Source organism: Hakea prostrata, chromosome 2, assembly GCF_041222555.1.
Source record: "Hakea prostrata isolate BN-2017 chromosome 2, UWA_Hpros_2, whole genome shotgun sequence".
Classification (NCBI taxonomy): domain Eukaryota; kingdom Viridiplantae; phylum Streptophyta; class Magnoliopsida; order Proteales; family Proteaceae; genus Hakea; species Hakea prostrata.
In genome coordinates, this window is record NC_142601.1 from 9903672 (window position 1) to 9922736 (window position 19065).

Below are 19065 nucleotides of genomic sequence, written 5' to 3' on the forward strand. Positions count from 1 at the left end.
GTTTAGTACATCAAATTGGGGTCGACCAAGGACCAAGGCGTAACACTCAGTCGGGAAGGCTAATGAGAGCCTTCAGGACGGTGCGAGGAGCCCGACATCCAAGGCGCATCCCGAGAACAAAAATAACTCGGGAGCAGAGGGAGGTACAATCTGATCGAAGCAAGCGCCAAACCACGCCTAATGGGACAAGGATCAGTGCTTTAGAACGTATTTCGTTGCCGCCTAAAACAGGGTCCTTGCCCCCGAGGTATAGTCGGGAGCATGTTGATAAGATCGTGGAGAAGGAGCAGGAAGGAGAAAGCCAGCCCCAACCTTCAAGATCGAGAATCTCGACCTCTCGGGCACCATCCCAAAGGAAGGAAACTACAAACCTTCACTCAAAAAAGGAACGAGTCGAATCCGATGAGGAAGGTACAAGGCAGAACCGGCTGCGGAGGCGAGTGGCCGAGGTCGAGCGAAAACTAGAAGATCGGGATCATGACGAGGATCTTGATGTAGTAGATCGGGAGCCATTCTCAGACGAAATCATGAACATGCCTCTACCAAGGAATTTTATCATGCCAACCTTCACCCCTTTTGAAGGAAAAACAAATCCAAAAGAGCACATCAGCTACTTTAAATCAGTGATGACGGTGCTAGGTCGGGAGGATGAATTGCTCTGCAGAACCTTTCCAGCATCACTGAAGGGCCCGGCTATAAAATGGTTTAGCAGTCTACGTCCGGCATCAATAAATAATTTCCGGGAGCTGGCCCAAAAATTCATAGCTCGGTTCCGAAGCGCAATCGGGAGTAAAAAGACATCCGAGTGCCTCTTTGGCATACGACAAGGCCGAAATGAGTCCATCCGGGATTATCTGAAAAGATTTGATGAAGTTGCCATCGAGATCGAGGAGCTAGATGACCAAGTGGCATACAGCGCGCTTTGGAGTGGCATTACTCACCAAAGGCTTCTGGAGGTCTTGCTTACGGACAAGCCAAAAACGTACGGCATGTCGTTACGCAGTGCCAAAAGCAAGCCGTGTCTATGAGGTGATAGATGCCCGGGTTAAAGCAGATCGGGAAAGGAGATCGGATCGGGACAAAAGATCAGATCGTGAGGAAAAACCATCCCCAAGTGACAAGCATCAAAGGCCAAAAAGTAACTGGAAGCGTGAACAGGTAAACTATACTCCTTTAAACTCGAAGCCGTCGAGATTCCGATGAATATCCGGGATAAAAAGGAGTTGAAATGGCCCGGGAAGATACGTGCACCTCCAGAAGACCGGGATATGACCAAATATTGCCGATTCCATCAAGATTACGGGCACCATACGGATGCTTGTCGGAATCTGAAGTTCGAAATAGAAAAGTTGATTCAACAAGGAAAGTTGGGTCAATACGTGAGGCAGTCGGGGAAGAGTCAAGCATATTCACCGGCGCCAAAGAAAAGAGGTCGATCCCCAAGCCCAAAAGAGCTTGACAAAAAAGCGGACAAAGGCAAGGAGAAGGAAGATCGGGAGGAAACACCCGTGTACGTCATAATGGGGGGACCAACTGTGGAGTCGATCAGAAAGGCGAAACAAAAGGCTCGGTTCGTGGGGGCTGTACATTTGCCTAAGAAAAGGCAAAATCCAGTATGTCCCGAGCCAATAACCTTTACGGACGCTGACCTTGACGGCGGAGTCATGTCACCGCATGATGACGCAATCATCATCAAAGTCAAGATAGCCAACCGGGAGGTTCACCGAGTTCTGGTGGACACGGGATCCTCTGTCGACCTCATCTCGTATGATGCCTTCAGAAGATTAAAGTTGGCTGATGATTTGTTAACACCATCATCAACGCCACTATATGGTTTCGCGGGATCATCCACAGTGGCAGAAGGAACTATCCATCTGGATCTTAAAGTGGGAGTGTCACCCCGAGATACTTCGGTTCGGGTAAACTTCATGGTGGTCCGGGAACTGTCGGCATACAACGTCATTCTGGGACGACCAACGTTGAACGCACTTGAAGCAAAGAGTGTCTCCCGTGCATATGAAGTTAAAGTTCCCGATCGAATCCGGAGTCGGGGAATGTTGTTCAGATCAATCGGCTTCCCGACAATGTTATACAAACTATCTGAAGGAAAAGCGTAAGCCAGAAAGTTCGGGAACGGCCATGAACGTCGAGGTTCGGGATGACCGCGATGAAGAAAGCATGCAGCGGGCGGAACCCGTCGAAAAGCTGGAAAGGATCCAACTTAGTCAATCCTTTCCCGATCGAGGAACGTTCATTGGTTCAGAGCAGCCAGACGATTTCAAGAAGGGACTTACCCGGTTCTTGTGTGATAATGCAGATATCTTCGCATGGTCAGCAAATGATATGCCCGGGATAGACAGACGGGTAGCAGAGCACAAACTCTGGATACAGAAAGATGCTACCCCGGTCATCCAAAGACGAAGAAATTTCGCAATTGAAAAGCATGAGGCAATCAGGGTAGAAGTAGAAAAATTGGAGAGGTCGGGTTTCATAGAACCAATCGAATGCCCAACCTGGCTTGCCAATGTAGTTATGGTGAAAAAAGCAAATGGGAAGTGGAGAATGTGTACCGATTATACCGACTTGAATAAGGCCTGCCCCAAGGATTGCTATCCTCTCCCGAGGATTGATCTTTTGATCGATGCTACTGCAGGTCATGAGGTCCTTAGCTTCATGGACGCATACTCGGGATATAACCAGATCTTAATGAGTCGGGAAGACGAGAAGCACACTTCCTTCATGACTGACCGGGAGAGTTATTACTACCGAGTAATGCCATTCGGTTTAAAAAATGCAGGGGCAACTTATCAGAGGGCTGTCAATAGGATCTTTCAAAAACAGATCGGGCGGAACATGGAGGTATATGTGGACGACATGCTTGTAAAAAGTTTGGTTCGGGCAGGACATTTGGCTGACTTGGAGGAGACATTCGATGTGCTTAGGACATACCGAATGCGCCTGAACCCTGAAAAATGCGCCTTCGGGGTATCCTCGGGAAAGTTTCTTGGGTTCATGGTTTCCCAAAGAGGGATCGAGGCTAATCCAGAAAAGATTCAAGCATTGGCCAACATGACACCACCAGTTACTATAAAAGAAATCCAGTGTTTAACCGGGAGGGTGGCCGCTTTAAATCGGTTCATATCCCGAGCTGGGGAAAAGTGTAATACATTCTTCAAAGCCTTGAAGACCACGTCAAGCTCGGGAACAATTGCTTGGACACCGGAGTGTCAACAGGCCTTCGATCATCTTGTAACATACCTCGGGACAACACCAGTTTTGGCCCGACCCCTGTCTGGAGAAGCTCTTACGGTTTATCTGGCAATCTCGCCAACAGCGGTCAGTGCAGTTTTGGTTCGGGGTGATACAGTTCAGAACCCAATCTATTATGTGAGCCATGTGCTTATAGATGCTGAAAAACGGTACCCGGACATTGATAAGCAAGCGTTGGCACTTCTCGTGGCATCACGAAAACTAAGACCCTACTTCCAGTCGCACCCGATCATAGTCCCGACTAACTTCCCGTTAAAGAAAATACTTCAAAGGCCAGATGTAGCAGGGAGGATGGTCGGGTGGTCCGTGGAACTTAGCGAGTACCAGATTGAATTCAGGCCGAGGACGGCTATAAAAGCCCAGGTGTTGGCCGACTTTATAGTCGAAAGCACTATACCACAGAGAAATGACCAAATGCCAACAGAAGGAAAATCCGAGTTGTGGATTCTACATGTTGATGGTTCGAGTAATATTTCAGGATCGGGAGCAGGATTGACTCTCTGTAGTCCCGAGAACTTCACCATCAGCTATGCAATAAGATTCAAATTCCCAGCCTCAAACAATGAGGCAGAGTATGAGGCAGTCATAGCAGGCTTGCGAGTGGCCCGAGCTCTCAGGGTTCGGGAGCTGGAAGTGAGAAGTGATTCTCAATTGGTTGTCAACCAAATCAGGGGGGAGTATGAAGCTAAGGATGAAAGAATGGCTAAATACTTGGTCAAAGTTGGACAGCTTCAAACCTTCTTTGAGCAGGTAACATACCGACAGATACCAAGAAAGGAAAATGAGAATGCAGATGAACTCTCCCGACTGTCAATGGCAAGTTACAAAAACTTGGACTCAGCGGTTTACATTGAAGAATTAAATAGCCCGAGTATCCAAGAACTGGAAACCCTTGAGATCAGCAAAGAATCAGACTGGACCACACCTCTAATTTCGTATATTCGGGATGACATCCTCCCGACTGATCCGAAAGAAGCAAAGAAAGTTCGGAACCAAGCTGCTCGGTTCACGATGGTCGGGGAGCACCTATATAGAAGGTCCTTCACGAATCCTCTCTTAAAATGTGTAGGGCCGTCCCGAGCGAGTTACGCCCTTGCTGAAATCCACGAAGGCATATGTGGTGCACATATGGGTGGGAAGGCGTTAGCACAAAAAATATTAAGATCGGGAATATTCTGGCCTACAATACAAAAAGACGCGATTGAATATGTTCGTAAGTGCGAACGGTGCCAGAAACACGCTAATGTCCCAAAGTTACCAGCGGTCCCCATGGTATCCATCTCCAACCCGACCCCATTTGCGATGTGGGGAATGGACCTAGTCGGGAAACTACCGAAAGCTCCCAAGAATCGGGAGTACATGGTGGTTGCAATAGACTACTTCACAAAGTGGGTCGAGGCTGAGCCATTATCTTCCATCACGGAGAAACAGATGGAAAAGTTTTTTCAAGAGAAGATAATATACAGGTTCGGGATACCCCGGATACTAGTAACAGACAACGGCAAACAATTTGAAGGTGCCGGGTTCAAAGCCTTTTGTATGAGGTACCATATAGAACATCGATTCGCTTCGGTTTCCTACCCCCAGAGCAATGGGCAGGTTGAGGTCACCAACAGGACACTTCTTGACGGGATCAAAAAGAGGTTGGAGGATAATCGGGCAATGTGGGTCGAGGAACTCCCGAGTGTACTCTGGTCATACAGAACTACGGTACGAACCCCAACTGGCGAAACCCCTTTTTGTTTGGCTTATGGGACTGAGGCCCTAGCTCCCGTGGAAGTATTGGCGGGATCATTGCGTTATGATACATTTAATGAACAACAAAATGATGAAGGACTCAGGGAGAATTTAGATCTCTTACAAGAAACCCGGACAAAAGCACAACAGAAAAATCTATTGTATCAAAAAAGAGCGGCACAGCACTACAACTCTCGGGTTAACAACCGAAGATATAGATCGGGGGATCTGGTTTTAAGGCGAACAGGGGCTTCAGACCCAAGAAATCAAGGAAAATTAGCTCCAACATGGGAAGGACCTTATCTGGTGGAAAAAGAAACAAGGCCAGGATCATACCGACTGAAGAGAATCGAAGACGGAAACCCGATTGATCGCTCATGGCATTCCACAAATTTGAAGAAGTTTTACCAATAAAGACATCGGGTCAATACCGTTTGTGACTTCACATTTTCGGATCGAATCTTTCTAAAGAAGACACAATAAATTCGGGTTGATTCCCGTCTGATTAATTACTCCTTTCTAAAGGAACTTGCATCTTTTCTCAAAGATACCATTCACTCGGGATGATTCCCGTCTGATTAATTACTCCTTTCTAAAGGAACTAGGAACTGCATCTTTTCTCAAAGATACCATTCACTCGGGATGATTCCCGTCTGATTAATTACTCCTTTCTAAAGGAACTTGCATCTTTTCTCAAAGATACCATTCACTCGGGATGATTCCCGTCTGATTAATTACTCCTTTCTAAAGGAACTTGCATCTTTTCTCAAAGATACCATTCACTCGGGATGATTCCCGTCTGATTAATTACTCCTTTCTAAAGGAACTTGCATCTTTTCTCAAAGATACCATTCACTCGGGATGATTCCCGTCTGATTAATTATTCCTTTCTTAAGGAACTCGCATCTTTTCTTAAAGATACCATTTACTCGGGATGATTCCCGTTTGATTAATTACTTCCTTCTTAAATGGGAATTGCATTTTTTTCTTAAAAATACCGTATACTCAGGTTTATGCAAAAACGAAGAAAAATTTGATTCAGTCATAAAAGGATTACAATATTCAGCATTAAGACTTAATCAATTTTAACTGAAGGACTCCCGGGAAGGTCCTCCGCAACAGCTGGTTCGGTCGCGCCCTCGAGGGACTCCAGCAGGCCTACAGTGTTGGCAGGCGAACCTTGGATCTCCTCCTCGCCCCGTTCAGGCTCCTCCGGCAACTCACTATCTCCTTCCCGAACTGTTGTTGCTTCGTCCTCATCTTCCTCCCTTACTTCATCTTCAGGAGGGGTTTGGGGAAGAGGATCAATGTAGTCCACAGCATCAGGAAAGGGGAAATCCTCAATCTCGGGAAGGCCTTCGGGACGAGGGCGTTTGAGTTCATCATAAATCTGGGGGTCCAGTAGTTTCTCCAGCTCTCGGGGGCGAGGAAGGTCAGTTTGCTGCAGAGCCTTCTTAAAGGCAACCCGCATACCTCTCTTAAAGGAGGGAGTAGCCACCGCCAGGAGGAGACTCTTGAACTCTGGAGTCGAGAAGTATTCCTCCAAAGACACTTCGCCTTGAAGCTCCTGTGCCCGAGGACTCCAGCTCTTTCTTCAACTGTCTCTCACCTGGGCATTCTCATTCTTCTCCACCAATAGAAGGGCTTCAGATGCCTTCAGATCCTCGGACACCTTCCCGACTTTCTCTTCCAAGTCACTGACCTTCCCTTTGTATTTGCTCTTGCTTTTGGAAAGGACATCCCTTTCCTTCTTCGCCGCCGCCGCCTTCTCTTCGGCGTCCTTCATTTTCTTCTCCGCATCTTCCTTGGCAGTAATAGCAGTGCGGGCCCGAACGTTCGACTCCCCATGGAGCTGTTCGGCCAGCGCTAACTGCTTGGCTTGGTCCCGGGCTCTGCGAAGAGACTCAGAAAAAATGTGCACAAAGACCAAAGAACATATCTGAAGAAAGAATTTACCCGGGTAAGAAGATTCATAATAGTGATTCGGGAGAAAAAAGAGGAAAGACAGGTACCTGAATCCCTCATTAAAAAATTCCCTGTTCGGGAGGTTGCACAGATATGTTGCATCAGCATCGTTAGTAGCATCATTCAGCCACTGTTCAGCATACTCCGAGTCGCTGAAAACGGAGTTGAAACCAAGGTCACCACCCGAGGAAGAAGGGGCAACCTCCCGAGCCGGTTCGTCAATACGAACCCTTTTTGAAGGACGAGGGACGCCGTCTCCCTTACGCTTCTCAGCTCCCGAGGAAGGAGCCTTTTTCTTTGAACTCTTGTCCGGGGATGCCCTGGGAGGAAGGGCTATCGCCTTGGCAGCGGCAGGAGTTTGAGCCGGGACTTTTTTGAGTACTCCCGAAGGAGTCTTGCTTGTAGACACAGGCTTCCGTCGCTTGGCCTCATCCATATTCCCGAGCGCCATGGCCAGAAGATCATCTTCGGAGATGTTTTGACTCACTGAAAGACGAAGAGTACGTATCAGGTCAGCACAACATAGACAACACATAAATAACAAAAAGAGACTTACTCGGGGAGAAACCCCATAGCTGAAGAACTGACTCGTACTCCATGGAATACCCATGGACTGCGAGTTCGTCATCGTCAACCGAGTTTATTATATCTACATAGTCCTCCTCCTCGGGATGAAGGGCGACAGGAATGTTCAGACGGTCAATCTTCCCCTTGGAGACTTCTTGGAATTGGGTACGGAAGGGCTCGGGAGAAGGTGGTTTAAAAAAGAGATAAAACTCCCGCCATTTCTTGGTAGTGGACGGGAGGGAATCCTTCAGAATAAAGTTCCCTTGAGAAGGGGAAATTCTTTTGGATAAGAAAAACCAGCCGCGTTGGCTGTGAGGATGAAGGGAATAGTAATGGTGGAATAAGCCAAAAGTCGGGAAGACCCCGATCGACTTACAGAAACCAAACCGACGAACCCGATCATAATCCTCCAACTGTTCGGGCTCAAATTGGAAGGACTGAGCTTATAATGCTCAAGCACATCTATGAAAAGATCATGCAACGGGAGACGTAACCCCCCGATAAAAGCATCATAATATAAGGGATAAAATCCCTCGGGAGGACTATTTACTCTCTGGCTGTCAGTCGGGATAATAACCTGATACCCCTCAGGAATACCAAAACTACCCAAGAACCTATCCAGATCCTCGGGAAACAAGGAGCAAAGATAGAATTCAGGTCCCGAGGAGTTCTGGACAAAATTAATGTGCCAGGGAGTTAAGGGTTCGGCTTGAAGAATTTCTAAGGCAGCGGAGTCGAGTTTTTTAACGTCAGGTTTACGAGGGATGGCCCCCCGGAAACCGCTAGGACGTTGAAAGGGCGGTCGAGGGGGAGCTTTTGATCCGGATGGTCGGGAGGTAGATGGGACATCAGTCCGAAGAAAGGCTTGGGAAGATACGGCGGGGGGGATCTCGGGAAGTGGCCGTAGACTCGGGTCTTAGGGCACTCTGAGCGGAAGGAGTGGCAGAATCAGAAACGAGAACAGGGTTCGAATCGAAACTTTGATCAGGACCCTCCCGAGATTCTACACTTGGAATGGTCTCAACCTCGGCCTCTTCCTCTGCTTCTACCCCGGTCTCTATTTCCCCTTCCACTTCATCGGGTGCGAGGGATGGAGCCGAGGCTTGCATCGCCTGCCTCTCTTTGTCCTTACGGAACATCTCTTGAATCTCATCATAGAGTCGGGGATCGTCGTCCTGGGTTGAGCAGCTATTAGATTTGGATTTCTCCTCATCAGAAGATTGCTCATGGAGTTCTTTCAGGCGATCCCCGGTCAAGTTGTATTTTTTCGTTTGATCGCTATCACCCTCGCTGGTATAACCCTCAGCCCGACGACGCCTATCACGGTAGATGGGGACGGGAACCTTGTTTTGATACCTAAACCCTCTCAAGCTTACTTTTGGCTTCTTCGGGGCCTTATATCTTCTCGGGGCCATAAGGAAAAAGAAACTTACTGATTAAAAAGCAGGGAAGGCTTGAGAAGGCTTCGAAGTCGCGATCGGGAGCGTTGCTTAGTCGAGAGCGAAGAAAACAGTGAGAAGAAAAGGAAGGTAAAGGCCCCTATTTATACTACCGGAAGAGGCGTTACACTTCTGGATCAGACGGTTACGACTCTTGACGATCAACGGTTGCAAAGCAAAAACGGTTCGCCTCCCCCGAAGCTCTCATTATGAGGCCTACGCCTAGCCACCTGACGTGTCAATCCCAGGTTGGGCGAAGTCCTGAGGACAGCCGTTACGAAAAACGGCTGGTCACTTTAGTGCGCAGGCATTCAATGCGCCCACTAAGGGATATCCCTGGAAGTGTCCCGAGGGAAGGGAAGTTGAGGAGCCTCCCGAGACACGACTCATTCCAACCACTTAACTATCCCGAACATCGCAAGCAACGATCGGGATAGGGGGCTTATGATACGGAAGGATATGCACCAGGCGGGTATAACCCGAGTTAATGGGTACCGTCATATTAAACGGGTTACACCCGTCCATATCATGATGCAACGTAATCGGGTCCCTGCTGAATGGGGCTCCACATTGCTGTTAGTCGGGAGGGATGCCGATCTTCTATAACCGAAGGCGTAACGTACGCCACAAATATAGCAATCATCCTTATTATAGAAGGTCAACTCGACAGCTGATTGAAGGGGGCTAACGACAAGGGAGCATGATCCGAGGAGAAACATCAGTCCTTGTCAAGCCAACTTACCAAACACGTAAAAGGTAACACCCGCACTATAAATGCATAGATCTACCCCTCCGGTAAGCAACCAATACACTTTGAGCATAATCTTGTGTAGCTTTTGCACGATACCTCATTCGGTTCATCATCTGACTTTGCCATCGGAGGCGGTTGCCCGGCACACAAGCCGGCCCGCATCTAACCTTTCTTGCAGGGGGGGGGGGGGGGGGGCCCCCCCCCCCCCCCCCCCGGGCAAACTCATACATCTCACTGGCTAAGAATAAGTGGTACCACTAAAAGTGAGTGGTGGCCAATCCGACTTCATCCCACCAACTCAAAGCTTCATGGCCACTGATAAGTATGCATTTATCATTATTTATTTAATTTTATTTCCCATACTTGGTTAATTAAAAGAGAGCTAATTGAATGTTTTTGTTTCCTTTTTAGGAATAAGGTGATTTTGGTTATTATAGATAATGTGGAGCAAAGTTGGCAAATATACTATATATTGGTGGATTGTAATTAAAATAAAATCATGGGACTCAATCTTGCTGCCCAATAAATCATGAATGCTGAGATCCAACTTAATTAATGCAAGGAGACCATGAATCTTAGCCAAATTGGAAATAGGTGGGGGTCCAAGGAACAAAATTAGTAATAAGATATGAAAATTGTGTAAACAGACCCACCTTAAGTATTTTGGGTATATCTCTCTCACCTGAACTTGGATTGTGGTGATTCAAGATGCTATGGAAAGATAAAAAAAATTTCTACAACTTCATAGTTTTGAGTTTTCCCATAATCCAAACGAATAAAGGTCGAATTGATGTTAAATAGAACGAATTCATTGTGTGCGAGATATATAAAAAGGAGAAGACAGCCACAGAGAAAAGAGGGACAACGAACACGAATCTTGGCTTTCATCTCTCTCTCTCATTGCACAAGAAGAATACCAAAACCCTCTCTCTAAATTTCATCTTTATTTGTTTTATGAGCTTTGTTATAATGACTAGCTAGTTCTTTTTCTTTCAGATGTAAATAAACCATTGCTTAGTTCATTAATTTGATTGTTCTATGTCTTCTAGTTGATGCTTTTAATTGTCACACCCCACCTGCCGGTATCGGTCCCGCCTGACAACCCATGGTTAAGACCCACGATTTAGGCATCAATCATAATAAGAACACATAATAATAAATCAAGAGCAAGAATAATTCAATAATTAAACAAAAAGGGAAACACATATGTCCAATGTCCAAAAAGGCATGAATCAAAGGAATAAATAAAGTAATCATGTCCAAAAAGGAATCTCAACTACAATAGATGAAAATCAAAGTTTAGTTGTTCTTTTTTTCTTTTTCAAGGGTGGCACATTTTTCATTTTCTCAAATTTCTCGATGAATGGAAGTCATCTAACCTTCGTTCATCGATTTATCGGAATGGCGGGTGACTTGATTCTTTTACCATCAATGGGAGTTGTAAGCACACTTCATGCACTAATAGGTGGCCTTGTGTTGTGCAACACAATCTCCCACTGATGCCTTTAGAGTTTCTTTGTGGGGGTCCTACCAGTCATATAGAACCAGTCATATAGAATTTCTCCCAACCTAAAATTGTCATTTGAATAATTTAATAATAATAAAAAGGATGAGTTCTGATGAACTCAGTAATGCAACATATCTCATATACATGTCAACATTATATTATGGTAAGTAATATGTATGAAAATGATATACTTTAGTATGGATGCTTTTAGTAGCTAACCATGCAAGATTGTAGTATGGCAGACATGCTTTGATATATAACACCAGCCCTCCTTTTGGTAGGTCTAGTCACTCTGATCTCTCACGGACTGATTACCTCTGTTGGGATCCTGACCAAGGGGTTCGGTCCTCTTCAAATAATCATGGTTGGGGTTTAAGTCCACACTCTCTCACCACAAGCATTGGCATGAGTATTGGCGCATGTCAGGGATTCTAGCCCAATGCAAAGTCCTACAGTAACACACTACATGTGATCCATATATTTCCCCTATGGCACCAACCAACTCGATTTAGTGTCCTCCACTTAGGAATAAGAATCCTCATAGACTGACTATCTTTGTTGGACTCCATTCTCTAACCCTATGCTCATCCACATATTGTTGGGGCGGATGCTCTCATGTCCCCTCACGACTCCCAAGCCGTTTATTAGATGCCTATGAGCCCAACCTTAACATATGCAACTCTACCATTACATGATCAATAGTGGAACACTGAATCTCCACACGGACTAGCTACCATTGTAGGATGAAATAGAGGCACATCACCATTATCAGGGGTCATTTAGCTTCAATACCCCTACCGAAAGGGTAGTAGCATATAAGGGTTTCTAACCATGCAATCTAGACCTCCTAGGTATGTAATCCAACAACCATGATAGTGTTGGGGGCATCAAAGAATAGTGTCTCATACCACAGTCCCAAATATCTCAAGCTATGGATACCCAGAAAGGTACCCTCAATCATAGCATCACCAAGTCATCATTCATTATCACATAACAAGTCATTTAACATCACATAATAAATTGTGCACAACTAATCATCATTCACAACAAATTATAATCAATGAATCATCTAAACTAATGTAACAACAAGTTATGCAATCACTTAATGCATTTGAAGTTCTACACAATTCATCACAATACATGTCAATGCATACATTAGTAATGTAACCTTACCTGTCAAAGTGAAAGAGCTACTACAAGGGCAATTAAACTTGACAAATAACAAGTCCAGTAAACCTCAGTGATTACCTAGGTTAGGGTTTACAAGATTCAGTAAGAACAAAAGTCAAAACAAAGCAAAACTCAGGCTGGCAGGGCTACTGTGACCCAACCGGTTGCTTATGGTGGTTGGTTGGGTCAATCAACTACCCTGAGCGACAACCCCTCTTTCAGTCAGTAGACTCTCAAGTTCAAAATTTCAACTTTTGATCACCCATCCTCGATTTGATTTTGGGATGATCCAAATTCAATTTCATCTTTCACATGCTAGAGAGCCTAACTCAATCCAAAAACCAAAAAGAAGAATGGTTTAGAATTCGCCTCATCTCCTTCATTTAAATCAAACCTTGATCCGGATATGAGAATCCATCTTCGGATATGATATCGCAATCATCAATGGAAATATTCTAACCATCAACCTCATTGTCTATAGAATCATGGAGAAAAGCAAGAACACATTAATACTTCAAGAGAAGACAAGTGTGAAGAGCATGTGCTCAACTAACCTCCAATCGATTCGCAAGACGGATCAAGAATCGAAGCCTCATGTGAATTTAGAGTTCTTCACCACCGGACACGTGTACTTTGCCTCCTAACCCCCCATAGTAACCTCCACGAATGAAATATTACGAATTAAGTCATAGATGGTTATTCATAGAGAGCCAGAGAAAATAAGGGTTGAACCCCACATAGACCTAGCTGGTCGCTTGGGGTGGTTGGTTGGGTCAATTAACCACCTTAAGCAATCGCCCCCTAGTAGTTTTCAGTACTTGGGTGCTTTGCTCAACAGGTTGACCCTAACACTTGTCACATCCCCCAGCCAAGTACCCTAACTATGATACTCGGAGGTGTGATCCACAAGTCCCATGATCAAGTTTAGAAAAACAATATACCCACATTACACAATAACACAATCACGAGCAAAGAATAATCAATGATTAACTTTATTAAGAACCAATCAAAGAAATAATCTTGAAGTATAACCAAAGTGTAATCAAAGTGCGGAATAAATGATACCAATCAAAAGGCAACTCTAGAGTATGGCAAAAAAATAACTCTATAGATCAAAATGCGGAAAAGTAGATCAAAACTCTTAAGGAAATTCTAAAAGCTATTAAAATCAAAATAAAAGTCCAGAATAATAAAGACTAAGAATTCTAAGTCTTCCATAGGTTCTTAGTCACCTTCTTCGCCTTGGGTTTATGCACCTACAACTTTGGATCAACATCTAACTCAAGATCCCAACGGCGAACGAGACGATGTCTACTAGTATCAATAGGGGCCATCAAAGTGGTCTACATCGGTGATTTCCGAGTTAGGATCATAGTGGATTTCACAGCCTCCAAGTGTTTGGAGTGAGTTGGCTGGAGTAGAGTTCATAGTAGTCAACCACAACTTGTGCCCAAGGACATAATGGGATTCTGAATCTACCTCTAAGGCATTGGTTTAGATGGCAATCTCACCATGGCTGGTTTGGAAGGCATGCTCTGCAGGTCCTGGAATTTGGGACTTGCCATTTGAAGGAAACCTAAATCCTTGGAGGAAGGGTTCAAGAGTAGTGGACTTGATTTTGCAGGGTCATAAGCATCAACTTCTTTGTCATGGGCATAAGGAATGGGCACCCAATTAGAAATATGAGCAGAAGCACTAGGACCTTGGTTGCTGGTGCTAGGACTAGGATCATTAGGCCTGCTTTCCATCAAAAGAGGTTGAGTTCTAGGAGGAACAAAATCAGGATGGTCAGCCTTTAAGGAGGATGAAGAGTCAACACAATCGTAAGATTGAACAAGAATGGAAGACTGGAAGTATTTATATCCTGGAGGGAAGAACTAAACTTTTCGATTCAATGGTTAGGATTAAATAGAGACAAACGATCATGATAGAGGAACACAATCATGAAGGAGGAACCATTTGCACTCGTTCGAACTTCTGAGCTTCAATTGAATAAAGTTTTCATGCCGAAACGACAGAATCAAAGCCAAACAGAAGAATGGATTGAAAATGGAGAACTCTTATCTCTCAAAAGTTTCTTCAGAAACAACAATATTCAGCTGCTTTAAAAAGACATAGAAAACATGGATTTTATAGTGCCCAGAAACCCTAAAACGAAAAAAGAAAAAAAAATTATGAAATACCACTAAAAATAGTAAAATGCCTCAAAATGATCCCAAAACGTGAAAAAAACGACGTTTTAGATCAACATGACGGATTTCATATCATTTCGAGTCCAAGACCCTGTTTACCCCTTGTACCACTGCATATACATCAAGTTCTGTTTGGAACACACAGATTTGTTTCAAGGGAGAGTAGAGAGTCACTCCCCACAGGAATAAGCATTTCAGATCCTAACAACCAGCGAGTGATAGAGATAAATGACAAATCAAATGGGACTCCAATGACAATGAGGTGACGGTTGGGTAACGGATGAGCTTTTAGCGTGTTCCCAGGTGATAATTATGGTGAAGAAGGAAGGTCGTATTTCAGAAAATAAATTTGAACACTAGCCATACGAAGCCATTGGATGAACATCTTCGAATTTCTAACCAATAGCAATCAAGAGCTGAAGAAGATTAGGTATTGGGGATTTTTGAGGAAAATATTGGTCGAGCACCTCATGCAAAGATACCCTCAAGTAACTCCTGATTGAGTAAGTCACGTGAAGGTATCTAAAACAAACCCTAATTGGATTGCCTAAGCTGAACCGTACGTAGAGAGTTAGAGGTACCAGGCACTCAGAACCATCTACCAACAATGAAGCCTGCTGACCAAGGTTTTCAGTAGCTTTCGACTTGGTAAACAAGCTTGGGGGCTTGTGTTAGGATAAATCATCACACTATCGGTCCAACCCGGTTCAGCCAGCAGTTCACCCGTCTGGCCCACATAACTAGAGATTCAATCATATGACAAAATATATCTAGACCATACAAGGGCAAGGTAGATCCGACGGAAGATAGAAAACCAACATACAAACCAGACAATAGAACTAGGGTAAGCGCGGAAACTAAGGTAAGCCATATCCAACACATCCCACCAAACGAAATATATATATCCAACACATCTAAACTCGGTTTCAAATGGATTTCCCACCTCTTGTGCAGCTAGCTAGGAATTCATTGAAGCTCTGAGCTTCATTTTCTTTGAACCTTCATTGACTTGATCGTCTGAAGCAGATTGCCAATCCCACTGATCGATCCGCCGCTAACGACTGGTGTTTGAGTGGATACAGGCGCAGATCCATTTGGCGGAGATCTAGGTGCAATTCTCAAATCGAACCAACTCAATCGCTTGCATGTTGATCCAGCTGAATCAGACCACCAAGGGAGATTTGGCAGCAACAAAGGTTGTCTTTCAGTACTTGAGATGTAGAAGAGGATTTGGTTGTCACAGGGAGGTTGTGGGTGGGAATTGAGAAAGTACGATCCACAAATCTGGGAAGACCATGACTTGGACGCAAGAACCACAGTAGGTGGTTGTTTCCACATAATTTAATGGTGATGAAGTTGTTGAGGGTTGGGAATGAATCAGAGGTGGGTTCAAAACCTGGGCTCCAAACGCCATGCTGAAACTTGTTCATTTGAAATTAATGTTAAACTGTGAGAGGCAGAAGGTGCAAGAAAAAGAACGAGAGAGCAAGGTTTACATGGTTCGGTCGCAATGTGCCAGCTTATGTCCATGGAATAAAAGACTCTTTTCACCATATGATTCGTTTAATTAAACCATCTTTTATACAGCTTAGTTCACATCTCTACAATTCCCACGCTGTGCAATTTCCTGGAATTCCTATGTTGGATTATGACGCATAGCAAATAATTAATAAATGGTCAGAATTACAATCCAACTAAGAATTCAATCTAATAAATCCCTAAATTTTCTCACAATTTCGTCTCTCGTCTTTTCTTTAGGCTTAATTTTAGGGATTTATTAGATTCAGATCCTAATTGGGTTCTAATTCTGACCCTTAGATAATTAAGTACTGCTATGTGTTACAATCTTATATAGGAATTACAGGGAATTGCACGGGTGAAAATTGTAGAGGATGTGAACCCGCTTGAGTCGTGTTGTGCACTGTTAATAGGACTCAAAAGTTCAAAAGCCAAAAAAAACAATCCAGTATGCTTACAAATCAGGGGAACTTATTTTATTTCTTATCATCCTGACATAGTTGAGAAACAATTCCAAGCAAACTGGGTGAGAGTCATGGACATAACACACAGTCAACACAAAAGATCCATAGGCATTAAAGGAGGTCAAAAGATAGACTATCCATTTACTTCTTGCAGACAATTCCATGGCCAGTCATGCCACTCCTGCAGTCCATGTCAGCATATTCGGACGAAGCTCTAGAGATTGAAAATCCTCCTTGGCGGAAGCGAGCCACAGAGCAATCAATGGAGAACAGATCCGACGAGGAGAACTCATGAACCCCACCCATCACCGGCATTGCCGCCGATATCTTAACCCTGCTGGTGTAGTCATTTCTATATGTCTGACCTAACACGCCATGCACATCATTGCTCAAAGTGAAGAATTTGAAGCCTAACTCTAGATGAGCAAAGCAGTCATCATTAGTGATGCCATAGTTATGAACCCTTGACTCTTCCTCTGTGATTGGGACAACCGTGGCCGTGATCCTGAAGTTTCCTTGAACTTCGAAGGTGATGGAGTTGGTGGAGCGTGTCCTGACAATTGAAACTGCTGGAGTGGTGGTGGATTGCCAAGATGCACCCTCGGACTGAGCAAGGAAGATGGGCTCGCCGTCGAAAGTAAGGGTGAGGCGGTCGACAGAGTCGTCCCAGGTGGAGGTCTTGAGAGCACCTAGGTAGAGACGGTGGGAGTCGAAGAGAACCCCTAAAGCCTGGACCCATGTGAAGTCCCTCCGCATGTTCTGGTTGCGACGGCCGATGAAGTGTGCATTAATGTGGACATTAGAGTCGGAGATGAGGCAGAAGTCGCGGTCCTTCTTGCCGTGGAAGTAGAAGGTGATGCCGTCACCACCTATGAATCTCGGATCTTGGCAAACTGCACCTGGCATGTCGCACTCTGTTTTAAAAAATACAGTCAAGTCATCAGTGAAAAGTGAGACGTTACAAGCTTGATTTAAAAACTAACATTGGAGGACGAGTGAAATTAAGCATGAGAGAAATGAACTCACTGCATACGGGCTTGCAGGATACGCAATCGACTACACAATCTCCTTGGCAATTCGAAGGACAAGTGAACTCTTGATCATAACAACTGCTGTACTTCTTGACTTTGCATTTCACTTTCTTCTCTTTCTTAGGTGGAGCAGGCGTAGAAGGTGTAGGAGGTGGAGGTGGAGATGGAGTCTCTCCTTGCTGCGGAGGAGGAGGTGGAATCTCTCCTTGCTGTGGCGGTGGTGGTGGTGTCACTACAGGTGGTGGAGATGGAGTCTCTCCTTGCTGCGGAGGAGGAGGTGGAATCTCTCCTTGCTGTGGCGGAGGTGGTGGTGTCACTACAGGTGGTGGAGATGGAGTCTCTCCTTGCTGCGGAGGAGGAGGTGGAGTCTCTCCTTGCTGTGGAGGAGGAGGTGGAATCTCTCCTTGTTGTGGCGGAGGTGGTGGTGTCACTACAGGTGGTGGAGGTGAAGGCACAATTTCCTGTGGTGGTGGCGGAGGTTGACTTGCTTCTTTGGGTGGAGGAGATGGAGTCTCTTGCAGAGGTGGAGGTGGAATCTCTCCATGCTGTGGCGGAGGTGGTGGTGTCACTACAGGTGGTGGAGGTGAAGGCACAATTTCCTGCGGTGGTGGTGGAGGTGGACTTGCTTCTTTGGGTGGAGGAGATGGAGTCTCTTGCGGAGGTGGAGGTGGAATCTCCCCATGTTGTGGCGGAGGTGGTGATGTCACTACAGGTGGTGGAGGTGAAGGCACAATTTCCTGCGGTGGTGGCGGAGGTGGACTTGCTCCTTTGGGTGGAGGAGATGGAGTCTCTTGCGGAGGTGGAGGTGGAATCGCTCCATGCTGTGGCGGAGGTGGTGGTGTCACTACAGGTGGCGGAGGTGGACTTGCTCCTTTAGGTGGTGGAGGTGAAGGCACAATTTTCTGCGGTGGTGGCGGAGGTGGGCTTGCCCCTTTGTGTGGAGGAGGTGGAGTTTCTCGTTTGTGCGGAGGAGGTGGAGGTGGATGATGCTTGCCTTCTTTGTCCCCCCCATGACCGTTATCGTCTCCTCCATTGTTGTCTCCTCCATTGTTATTATCATCTCCTCCATTGTTGTCTCCTCCATTGTTATTATCACCTCCTCCATTATCATCCCCCTGGTTCTTGTTCTGGTTCTGATCAGCTGCAACAGCCACAAAAAGCATGGCCAGAAGAAGAACACAAGCAACCTGGCGCATCACTACCCTCCCCATTTTTTTTCTTTTCTCTGGCAACTCTATTTATTGCAGAGTTGCTTTGATTTGTATTGGAGGTTGTGAGTCCGGGACTTCCTTTTATACTAGTGTTTGATGGCCAATGACTACCTGGATAGAATGCAAAATGTAATACTACTCACGTGGCACAACTGCAAAACCTAAACAGCAAGCAAAATTTCACTGGACCTTCAAAACCTTGCTTCACTTAGGACCTTAATGAACTCTTTACGTGCATATGTT

General features: G+C 45.3%; 2 protein-coding genes across 2 annotated transcripts; one reads left to right on the forward strand and one right to left on the reverse strand.

Annotated features, from left to right (window-relative positions):
• Positions 1-1199: 1199 nt before the first annotated feature.
• LOC149023666 (uncharacterized) lies at positions 1200-2117 on the forward strand. The gene has a single exon (XM_089143345.1). The coding sequence runs from the start codon at positions 1200-1202 to the stop codon at positions 2115-2117; it is 918 nt and encodes a 305-aa protein (XP_088999471.1).
• Positions 2118-16601: 14484 nt separating this feature from the next.
• On the reverse strand, positions 16602-18860 carry LOC149023667 (uncharacterized). Its single transcript, XM_089142831.1, has 2 exons — positions 17607-18860; positions 16602-17494 (listed from the first exon to the last, which is right to left on the reverse strand). Exons 1-2 carry the CDS (start codon positions 18820-18822, stop codon positions 16722-16724), a joined length of 1989 nt encoding a protein of 662 aa, XP_088998957.1. The 5' UTR covers positions 18823-18860; the 3' UTR covers positions 16602-16721.
• Positions 18861-19065: the final 205 nt, after the last annotated feature.